Here is an 11,985-nt window from a genome sequence, read left to right on the forward strand (position 1 = left end):
CCTATCCGTCAGCTAACCAAACAATTATTTTCCAGTGTCTTCCATGATGATGGATTTGGATGTATTTTTCAAGTTAGGTCCTACTTCAGTGTTTCTGTTGAAAGTGAACCCTTTTCAACTCACTTAAGTTCCTGTGCCTTTAGAATTTAGTCTATGGTTCAACAGGAAGACATGAAGAATATTTTTTTAGTGTTTACTTCTGGCCTTGGAATATTTTCATAAAGAAATCTGAAAAAAAAGTTGCTGAACATTTGAAAAGTCAAATGTTTCTTAGAGGGATGCATTTGTTTTGTTTTACATTCAGCCAAAAATATATACCTTGGTTTATTTCCCAAGTAATGGTTCATCTTACAAATAATGAATGTATAAAAAGAGATTTAGAAGCTGTATTGAAAATAGTCTTGTGTGCAGTGTGTTTCAGCAGTTAATAACTGCTTTCTGTGTTGTCAGACAAAACACACACTTCATATGCCATTGCCAGCTCAGAAGTTCAAGAACAAGTGAAAACTGTTACGCACATTTTTTTTGTTACTGATCCTATACAAAGATACCAAAGTGCATTTAGCCAAGGTTGCAAAGCAATTCAAAGTCACTCAAAGTTGCAGAGTATTTCTATGGCCTGGTTTTGTTGTTTGGGTTTTTGTATTTTGTTGGGCTTTTTTGTTGTTGTTTTTGTGGGAATTTTTTCCCCAAAGCAATCGCTTGTGCTGTGCACCCATAAAACTTCTTTCAGAAGGATACTCAGTGAGACCTTTTTTGATATGTTTTATGTGTTTTGCCTTGTTAGAACTTTGTCTCAGGTTCCCTGGTAAGCTAAACAAGATTATTGAATAAAAGGTACCAATTTTACATGTTTCTGACCACAATACAAAGCCATAAATCACCCATCTCAAGCCTTTTGAAAACCCTTGGTACACAAGTTGCTAGTCTGTGTCAAAGCCTTTCCTGTAATGATGGAGGCTGTCTTGGACATAGTGATCACAAAATGATAGAGTTTTCGATTCTCGGAGAAGTAAGGAGCGGGGTTAGAAGAACTGCTACCTTGGACTTCTGGAAAGCAGACTTTGGCCTGTTTAGGAGTCTGGTTGACAGAGTCCCCTGGGAGGCAGTCCTGAAGGTCAAAGGAGTCCAGGAAGGATGGACATTCTTGCAAGAAGGAAATATTAAAGGCACAAGAGCAGGCCCTCCCCATGTGCTGAAATATGAGCCCATGGGGAAGAAGACCAGCCTGGCTAAACAGAGAGCTATTTCTGGAACTCAGGTAAAAAAAAGAGAGTTTATGACCTTTGGAAGAAGGGGCAGGCAACTCAGAAGGACTACAAGGATGTTGTGAGGTTATTCAGGGAGAAAATTAAAGGGACCAAAGCCCAGCTAGAACTTAATCTGGCTACTGCCATTAGAGACAATAAAAAATATTTCTATAAATACATTAGCAACAAAAGGAGGGCTGAGGAGAATTTCCATCCTTTATTTGATGTGGGAGGAAACACAATCTGCTGGAGGGTAGGAAGGTTCTACAGGGGGATCTGGACAGGCTGGATTGATGGGCTGAGGCCAACTGTATGAGGTTCAGTGCCGGGTCCTGCAGCTGGGTCACAACAACCCTGTGCAACACTACAGGTTTGGTGAAGAGTGGCTGGAAAGCTGCTTGGCAGAAAAGGACCTGGGGTGTTGATCAACAGCTGGCTGAATATGAGCCAGCAGTGTGCCCAGGTGGCCAAGGCCAATAGCATCCTGGCTTGTATCAGAAATAGTGTGGTCAGAGGCACTAGGGAAGTGATTGTCCCCCTGCACTCAGCACCAGTGAGGCTGCACCTCGAATACTGTGTTCAGTTTTGGGTCCCTCACTATAAGAAAGACGTTGAGGTGCTGGAGTGTGTCCAGAGAAGGGCAACGAAGCTGGTGAAGGGTCTAGAGCACAAGTCTTATGAGGAACAGCTGAGGGAAAAGGGGTTGTTTAGCCTGGCGAAAAGGAGGCTGAGGCTGACATCTTATAGCTGTCTACAACTACCTGAAAGGAGGTTGTAGTGAGGGGGGTGTTGGGTCTCTTCTCCCAAGTAACAAGCAATAGGATGAGAGGAAATGGCCTCAAGTTGCCCCAGAGGAGGTTTAGATTGGATATTAAGAAAAATTTATTCACTGAAAGAGTAGCCAAGCATTGGAACAGGCTGCCCAGGGACATGGTTGAGTCACCACCCCAGAGATATTTAAGAGACATGTAGATGTGGTGCTTAGGGACATGGTTTAGTGATGGACTTGGCAGTGTTAATGATTGGACTCAATGATCTTAAAGGTATTTTCTAACCTAAACAATTCTATGATTCTATAATATTTACTGGCACTTACTGACATCATTATCCAGACTACTAAGCTTGTATTAATACTACTTTTACCTTGCTGGAAGTGATGGTTTTCATTATATAGGTTAGATATGGGTATTTTTCATATCAGAAAAATCATAACTGATCAGACACAGAGTCTGATCAGTTGCAATATAGTAGCCAGATTGTCTTTGCAACTGACTTCAGAGCTGTATGAAGCAGTAAATTGATCAATCTGTCAAATTCTTCCTTTGCAAGGTTGTGCCTTGAGTTGTTAAAATACAGAGAACTTGTAAAGAGACTTTCCACATAGGAGAGTCTGCATTGCAAAAATTCAAAAGAATGCTTGCTAGTTAAAGCTGAGCAGAATCAGAGGGATAATTAAAACTTCAGCATATTGTAGAGAAGGAATATGTGGTCATTGGTCTGAGAAACTAAGTGTCTTACTTAATTAACATGGCTAACAATAAGTCATTATAGTAATGCATTATTTTGAAATCTGTATACGACCAAACCATACCAATATAAAGTAGTCCTACCTTAAGATCAGTGTATAATTTTCAGGACTGAAATACTTGATCAAGAGCAGAGAGAGATATGTAATGATTTTCATTGTTTTTCAAAGTTTTCATCTACAGAAACAGATGCCTTTCTGAGCACGAGTGAATGAATGCTGTTGCCCTTCTTCTCTCTTCTAATTAAATGCTTCCCACTTCACTTCTGCTCTGCCAGCTCTGATAAAAGTTTGGAAATCAACAAAGAGGAGCAAATACCAAGAAAATGAAGAAAAATGGAAAGACGGCGGAGGAGATAAACAATGATGGAAAATCAAAGGCACAAAACAGAGGTACCCCAATTTATATCAGGGTGACATGAGACCTATCAATAAATACCACTAAAGTCAATGGTGTTTCCTAGAGTGTATGAATATAGACAGAATGGAAAGGTACCTTCTCCTGCCCTTTCCTAGCATACTGTTTCAACAAGATCTGTATCTGTTCAAAGCACTTTTATTATTTCATAAGCTACAATACAGTATTTTCATGTCTTTAGCCAAGATTTATAAAGGTTGGTACTAACCAGAAATTAGGTATGTCGAACATACAGATATCAGAAATTCCCTGAGCTGCATAATGCTAAAAGCAGAGAGAATGTGATCTTAAACTTTTCCCTGTAGCTCTGCTACTGACCAGTGTCAGGGAAAAGATACTGTCCTGACACCCTGTGGACATCCTCATGTATAATAAAGTGTTGCTTGTACTTTAAAAATTAAGAGAATATCACTGAGTTTTAAATATTACAAGCAAATCTTCTCATAAACATTCATTATGTGTATTTATTTAATTGTGCATGAACTACAAATCCTCACATGTTGTGCTTTCACTGAGGATGAATTATTGAAGAACAGAAATTATGCAAAGTACAGATCCTCAGAGCTTGCACAGGACTTAAATGCTCCATCAATTTTAATTGTGGCTTGTTTCAGGGATGGAATCTGATCAAAGTGGGTTGCAGGCTGGATCAAAGAGCACAAAAACTTAAGGGTTGAATCCTCCTGAAAAGGGTAAATGCTAGATTAGACATCATCTAAAGGCCATGCAGATAGACAGTCCAACTTTCAAATATACAGCAACAATTAATTCCTCTAATTCATTACAGTTTTGACCTGAATTAATGTTAATTAAGTCTTGTTAATCCAAATAAGCTGAAATAGAAACCTGTTGACCAGCTATTCTGCTTCCCTCCCCCCCTGCCATTTTTATAGCTCTGAGGCACTGCTTCGGATTCATTCATATTAAAACATGAGGTAACAACAAGGTTTATGGTTGGTTTATTCCTAATACTTAAAACTCGAGTTGTCTCTATGCAATTTTAAATATGACTAGCAGTGTAGCATCTAGTTAATTCAGTTATGCAAAACGACATAGTAAATTTGAGCATCTGCCTGTGTGTATTTAAGAAACATAAGTGATTTTCTGAACTAAAACCTCGTTGTGATTCTCCATCACAATGTCTGTTCGTTCATCAAGGAAATTTAATTTAGTTACTATGTTGTTTTAATACTTACGGAAGAACTTTGTACTTTATAATTCATACACACTTACTTGCAAGTATAATATATCAGAGCAAAGTCCACCAGAGTAAGCGCACAGTGTGAAATAATGAAGATGCAGTTCTGCTGCATTTGAGATAGCGTGTTGGAGCTGATTTATTCACCTGGACTTAAGTAGCAGGCAAAGTGCAACTGTAGAGAATGAGCTTATTCATTTGTGTACGTTTTTCTTTGCCAAGCTTCACTTGAAAGAGGTAAGGTGCTTGCCTAGTGCTGTTTTCCTTAGTTGCTTTCTTAATAATTTATAATATCAAGTTCTATTCTGGAACTAAATGGATCTGTAAATCATTTCAATGTGTAAATATGAGGGAAGAAAAAAGACTGACTCACTCAAAAATGCTAAAAGAAAAACAAAACAGCTAAAAAATTAACTCCAGATCCAAGTACAGATTTCCTGAAGTTTAGTGACGCTTGTGGGTCAGATTTTGATTTTAAGTAATTTATAATACAATATTTAATTATAGCAACAATAATAGAAGCTTTCAGGGGAAAGGATACTTGACAGTGGGAATGAGCAGAACTTCAACGCTTTAAGGGAAATCCTGTGCTGAATTTCATGGAACGTAATTTTCCAGTTTATTACAATCACAATGTCAAATGGCCAACTTTGCATAAAACAGCAAATTGTATGTTAATAGTGAATCAGAATTATTACTGAATAGTTTTAGGTAGAGTAGAAAATTCTGTTTTGCTGGTTTATGTATGCTAGGTATAAAAACTAACTCTCCAACCTGAACTTTATTACAATGATTTATCTTGGACATTTAAAAAAAAATGTGCTGCATATTTTTTCACTCTGGAAAACTGTTTGCTGAATCTGCTGCTAAGTCATTAGATTTATAAGGAATGTGGCTCTGTTGCAACATAAACCACTGTGGAGAAGGGTACTGGCCTCTGTAGACTCTGTGCTGACGCTGTCAGGAAATAAACTCTGACCGAAGAGCTGCTTACTAGATCTATTTTCTCCTATCATCAAAGCCACTGTGGGGAGCTCAGTCCTAAAATAAAATAAAATGAATTAAAATAGTTTGGCTAGAGTCTAAGTAATTGTGTCCTGTGAGAGTATGGGAAACATTTGTTATCCTGATTCAGTCTAAGCTGTTGTTGATATAGAAATTCCTCTTCAGTCAAGCTGGGATTTGCCTAAGTGAGGACCCCAGGATTTAGTCCAGTAATAACCTAAGCCTTCTTGCTATGTTGGATGGAGGGTTACTAGGTGTATAACCCTAAGAGGAGGACAAAATGAGACTCAAAACTGGTTTGATTCAATATATTGAACCCTTGTGGGTTTTGAAGAGGCTGCAAGTTCTTTTTGCTCTGTTTATTGAGCTTTTTTTTTTTCCAATCTGATTTAAATCTGTGATCTATTATATAAACCTGTAGATGAAAATTCATAAAAATCATAGTCAAGATGTGTTGAAGTGAGTTCTCCAGTGTATGGAAGTATTCCCAGCACTTGGAAAACCATGTCTTTGAGTACAGTTTGAACTACATACAGTTAGCAGAGCCAGCGTGACTGTTTCTGCCAGTTCAACCATTGGTGCCTCTATTTCACTACAGTTTGGACTTGGGGAATAAACAAAATTCAATCCTGATAAATACGTGGTTTTTCTTCTGTCATTACATTACTTTCTATGGCTTTTTGTCACACACAAAATTACATTACGTTTCATTGCCCAGCATAGCACAATGTGACAGAGGTGAGAGACATTCTAAGTGTCACAGCACAGGGCTCTGTGTCAGAGGAATAACTAGTTGGAAATAGGGTGTGAGACATCAGGAAAAGGAGAGGCCCTTGAAATACGGGAGAAATTGTTTTTGGCAGAGGCTCATTATATTGAAGCTAGGTCTTTCAATACCTTTCTCCTTCAGGACTTTCATACTAAAAGTCATAAATCTTTCCATTTCAATTCCAGTCTGTGTAACAGTTCTGAATTGCTGCAGGAGGACTGACTTGGAAGGAAGATGCTGTTGAAGAGCTCATCAGGATTTATTCTGTTCTTGCTCTCCCATTGCGCTGTGTCAGTGAGCACCAAAGAGACAGTGGTCTTGGCTAATGCGCACCTTCTACCCCAAAGAGGCTATGAGAGACTGGGTAACAGCAATGAAAAAGGTACTCACAAAGAGAGTGAGTGGTCTGGATGCATGCTGTGTTTTACTTTATTGCTTTGCTGTAACATTGTCAGCCAACGTATTTGAAAGTTAGCTCTGCAAAAATACTTTGCAATATGAACATATCCTGACCCAAAGTCCAGATTCTTTAAAAGCCTTCCTTGCTCAGCTGCCATCTAATTCAAGAGAAATTAACAGTGTTTTTGTAAAAAAATATTTTGTGGCATTTGAAGACTTATTCTAGGACAATCATATCTAGATTACACCTGACACTTCAGTACCTAAATCCCAACTGAGGCATCCTTCTGCCTATCTAGCTTGCAAGGTCCATATTTGTAGGTTTTCTAATACATTTACCAGAGTAGATCCCACATAAAATGTACACAAAAAGAGTAGTGGGATTGATTAATTTTCCTCCTCTGCCTGATGGCACTTGAGGGTTTATAAAATTCACTTTCCAAATGAATCTTGTAACAATTAGCCTAAATGATTTTCTCATTATATGTCTGTAGAAGGTGTTCTATTTTGCATGAATAATATTCACTGAGACGAGCAAATACAAATGTCATTGTATATATTGCTGGCGTGGATATCACTATATAAATCACTTAAATATTCTGTAAAATCATGGGATCAGGTCTGGGGTCAGGCTATGTCTACCAGGGGAATGCTTTAGCAACTGGGATACAGAGTCATGTACACAGTTCTGCTCTTTCAGGATATTTAATAATGTCATGCAGATAGTATTGAGATTTAAAGTATTCTATTCATGGCTGTAGATTCTATTAGGCAATGAAAGGCGTAAAAGTAAGACCTTGGAAAGACTATATACTCCTGCAAATCTGTCTTGAGTGGCTTAGAAGTACCAATAATCTTCTGAATATCAAATATAAAAGACTATATTTAACACAATACTGTTACTATGAATAATAGTATTTAAAAGATTTAGTCCACCTGGACTTCTACAAAGCCTATGATACCATACTTCATACAATATTAAATCAGAGAAGGCAGGGTTACATTATAATTTCAGTAGAGATCGAAAAGAAAATTACAATGACTTGGGTAGAAAAGTAAACCATAATGTCAAGGGGAGACTGGAAGTATTTACTTGTAAATTATCTTTTCAGTATTCTTATTAAGTATACTAATGCAAAAATAGGAATACGCTGATAAAATTTAATGATAATATGAAATAGAGAAATACCAATACAAAATATCAGAATATTACACAAAAAAAAAATAAATCAGATGTTCTTAAGTAATACCATTAGGATGAAAAATAAAGTACAAAATTCTAGGTTTTACTGCAAGGTGAGGACCTTATCAGTTACAAAGATTCAAAGACCAAACTCTAGATTAAAGAAAACTAAGCAATACAAATGCAATCCTAGAATATATCAACAGAAATGTTTTTAATAAGACTTGGGAAGAATCAGTGGCACTATATAAGGCCATCTGCAATACTGTGTGCAAATTTTACCCACATTCTAGCAGATTAATGTGAAGAGGTGAAGAAAAGCTACTAAGACAATTAAAGAACAGATTTATCTTACACTAAATAATAAAAGAACTTATTTATCCTAACAGAATTTACCCTAACAAAACAAAGGCTGATTAAAAATGTAGTTGTCCTCATGGTACATCAGAGTTTATTACCCAGGAAGAAGCACTATTTAACTAAAGGACAACATGACACAAGAAAGAAAAAGATGGACAGTGGACAGTAATAAAATTAGCTTGGGAACCAGATGAGTATTTCTAACACAGTAGTGACAGTTACGCTTTCCAGTTGGAAGAGAAGAAATTTAATAATTCTGTGAAGAAGACTGCATGATATAATTCTCTACATGACCAGTAGTCACTGACATAAAATAGTCACTCGTGGTCCCTTTCTCTTTCCAGAAAGTTGGAGGCTTTTTTTGTTTGTTTGTTTTACACTAACCAAACTGGTCAGTGTACTTTTTATCTGTTGGTCACGAGACCATACAATGACTCTTTTCAGACTCTGTTCTTCTATTCAGGAAAAGAAAAACAATGTGTTCAGTAAAAGGGACAGCAGGGGCTCTCTGGTCAGTGATTTAGGCAGAGAAGAGTTTTTTTTCTCAGCTTTTATTTTACATTCTTATCTTTGGAAATATTTTTCCTTAATTGTTTTTTGGCAATTTTTTGAAAAAAAAATTAGGATATCTTGCCATACTTTTCCTGAATTATCCCAGTTTCCCAAAAGAAAAAAATTAAGTTCTAAATACAGTATCTAAATGTCTATCAGTCATTGTCAGGACAGAACAGAGGATTTCATAGGTTTGAAGAACTGTCATTTTACATCACAGGTGGTCTGTAGGAATTTTTCTCATAGAGATATTAAAATTGTCAAGTTTTTATTAAATATAAATTACACATATTCCATAGTATAATGACATAATGACATGCCTTTCAACTCTATGGAGAAGGGAGTGATTTCAATTCATAAGCATGTTTCTGAGTAACAGAACAGACATTGAATAACATCCTTCCCTACAAAAGGAATTCTCTATATACAAATTCATACATACATAAATGTATATTTAAATAAATTATATTCTGGCTCTTAGAAGTCTCACAATCAATTGTAAAAAGCAGAGCATTTTGCCTTAGTCTCAGAAATGCTTGATACTACACTATTGCAAGAAGTTACCTTATAAGCAAGTTACATTTAAAAAACACAGTATATATATTTCAGCCCAACAAAGACGGTCATTCCAAGCCTTATATGCCATTTTTATTACTCTCTGAGTCTACTGGATAAGCAACAAAGTGGAAAAGCACTTTCACCTATTTTCCTCATATTGGTGTTCAGCACTGCACAGCACTGTAGTTCTACCTGCAAATCAGTGGTAAGATTTAGCCTGGAGTTTGAGTGACAAGAACTGCTCCTAAGAAAATCCTCAGATGTTTATAAGTTTTGTATTAGCAAGAAATGTGCTTTAATATCTCCCTTTTATTAATGAACACATAGCATACTTATTGGAATTTAATGTTACAGATCCCTGAAGTGAAATTAGTTAAAGAGAAATTAGATTTATTTGTTGAGGATAAGGCTAGCTCTAGTAATTAAACACAATGGTCCAACATATGGCACAGGGAATTGCAAACTTGATGACTACTCAAACTGGAAGAACACAGGAGGAAAAGGAAGGGTCTGTACCTAACTTTTGGCTTTTCAACCATATTTCTGTCATAAATGCAAAATCACACTTCTGTTGTATGACAGGGTAAGAAACCCTTTTTTGAATTTCTGAATGTTTCCTGCATGTTCTGCCCTGAAATCTTCCTCGTTTAGCTGAATAGGTGCCCACCGGCTGGGATAAAGTCAGAGTCAGCTTCCAGTCCAAAAGCAATCATTCAGTCACTCTGAAGGACAGAGTTCAATATCTAAAATCTACTATTTGAACAGAAATTGCTTTAATTTTTTTTTTTTTTTTCCTACTCAGACTATCCAAGGGATTGCTTTCAGATTTTTCAGCGCTCCAAAGGAAATTCCAGAGATGGTCTTTACATCATCCAACCAAAGGAAGACCCAATTGTTGTTTCTTGTAACATGCAGGATGGTGGCTGGACAGTAATCCAGCACATTACAGCCAATAGTACTGTCGACTTTGATAGGACCTGGCAGGATTACAAATATGGATTTGGCTCTGTTCATGACAACCACTGGTTAGGAAATGAATATATGCATCAGTTAACTAGCAGCTCCGTGCAATATATACTTGGAGTTAAACTTGTAAATCTAAACGCTGAAATCAAATGGGGACAGTACGAACCATTCCTTATTGAAGATGAGGAGTCTCAATACCGAATCAGGGTTGGTCTATACAAAGGCAACGCCACTGATGCTCTGACCCTGGACACAGAAGCTTATCTCCATGACAACCAGAAGTTCACCACCAAGGACAGAGACAATGACAATTACTTTCAGAATTGTGCTAAATTGGAACACAATGGCATTCCGGGGGGAGGCTGGTGGTATGACGCGTGTGCCGGAGCAAATCTAAATCGTAGGAATGTGATATACTGGCAAAAGGACTGCAACAAGCAACACATGTGCAAGTTTGCATGGATGATGATCAAACCCATTGACCACAGCCTGTCAATTCCAACCAAGTCCTGTCTGTGTCAGAAAGTTGAACTGTAGATAAGCCATGTGTATTTTGAAAGGAACATGGATTCTTTGTCCAGTGACTGAAGTGAGCTCACACTGACGGAATAATCACACTAAGTAATCATGATTGAAAATTTAATTTGGGTCTCTGCAAGGGCTTTATGATAGCATATCATCCAGGGCTGGACCAGGACATAGATATCTACCAACCACAGAAGTGAGAAGTCACTGTCAAAAATTGAGGCCTCTGCCAGAAGATTTAAATAATTAATTTTATAGTATTTTAGCTGTAAGAGGAGTCAGGTATGAAATCCAGGATAAGATGTCTTGTATGACATATACATGAATATACATGCATTTCAAGAGGTTTTGCTCCAGTATGAATGCTCATGGTTGATCTCCTGTAATTGCACATCTTCAAATATCATGCAGGAAGGAAATTTCCAGTGAAGCACCTGTGTTTACAGAATGCATATTGGAGAGTATTGTGTACCATAGGGCAGCATCAGGCCTTTCCTTTTTACCTTTAGTGAAAGGTATTTTAATATAAATTGGAATTAGCCTCATCTCCCATGGCTTCTTTTCCCCTTCATTGACTCTTCTTTTTATCTCTACTTTTTAATGATCCCATACACAATGAAGTATTCAGCACAGGCTTTTCTTTTCTTCCTTCTTTATATAGCACCCAGAGCTAATGGGATCATCAGCTTTCCCATTTAAAGCTACTAATCCAAAACTTACAACTCCTCTGAATTTTTCCCCAAGAAATTCAGTGAACACATTTTTAAAAGATCAAATTGATGTTGTAATTGTTTACTTATTGCTCCATTTTTTTTCTGAATATTACTCCACTCTGTTTACCATGTTTTGACTGTTGTTTCTCCCTGTTCCAGCTTCAGCTTTCTCTTTTTTTAATATCACTCTGAGAAAAGAAGAGAGTGTTGGCTTTATTTCAGATTTGCTAGCTTCATTTGTTTTGGCACTCAACCTTGACATTATTTAAACAGTACCTTTTTTCTGATTATAAAATAAAGAGAGAAACTTTAAATTTCATGATAAATTCATCTGTTTTAAGATAATAAATAGAAGAATTTCAGTTTTGATAATCCTGAAGACCTTGTTTTCTTTTACAGCTGTTTGGGTTACTTCACACATTTGTATAGCATTGCAATAGCTGAATGACAGGTGAAGACTTTTCATTGTTGCATTATACAAAATGTCAGGATAATAATTAGATTATCTTGTATACTGGCAAACTCCTACTTTTTAATTTAAAAATGGAATCTCATCATTTCCAT

At 36.8% G+C, this 11,985-nt stretch overlaps 1 protein-coding gene across 1 annotated transcript; it reads left to right on the forward strand.

Moving 5' to 3' along the window:
• Positions 1-2,558: 2,558 nt before the first annotated feature.
• LOC141942252 (fibrinogen-like protein 1-like protein) lies at positions 2,559-11,675 on the forward strand. The gene is made up of 3 exons (XM_074865203.1): positions 2,559-3,168; positions 6,351-6,547; positions 10,020-11,675. The coding sequence occupies exons 2-3, from the start codon at positions 6,400-6,402 to the stop codon at positions 10,718-10,720; spliced, it is 849 nt and encodes a 282-aa protein (XP_074721304.1). The 5' UTR covers positions 2,559-3,168; positions 6,351-6,399; the 3' UTR covers positions 10,721-11,675.
• The last annotated feature ends 310 nt before the right edge of the window (positions 11,676-11,985 follow it).

The sequence above is a fragment of the Strix uralensis genome, chromosome 4 (assembly GCF_047716275.1).
Source record: "Strix uralensis isolate ZFMK-TIS-50842 chromosome 4, bStrUra1, whole genome shotgun sequence".
In the NCBI taxonomy this organism is placed as follows: domain Eukaryota; kingdom Metazoa; phylum Chordata; class Aves; order Strigiformes; family Strigidae; genus Strix; species Strix uralensis.

Coding starts and splice junctions, on each gene's coding strand:
- LOC141942252 (XM_074865203.1), top strand. CDS start 6,400: ATGCTGTTGAAGAGCTCATCAGGATTTATTCTGTTCTTGCTCTCCCAT. Junction 6,548..10,019: donor GGGTAACAGCAATGAAAAAG/GTACTCACAAAG, acceptor TTTCCTACTCAG/ACTATCCAAGGGATTGCTTT.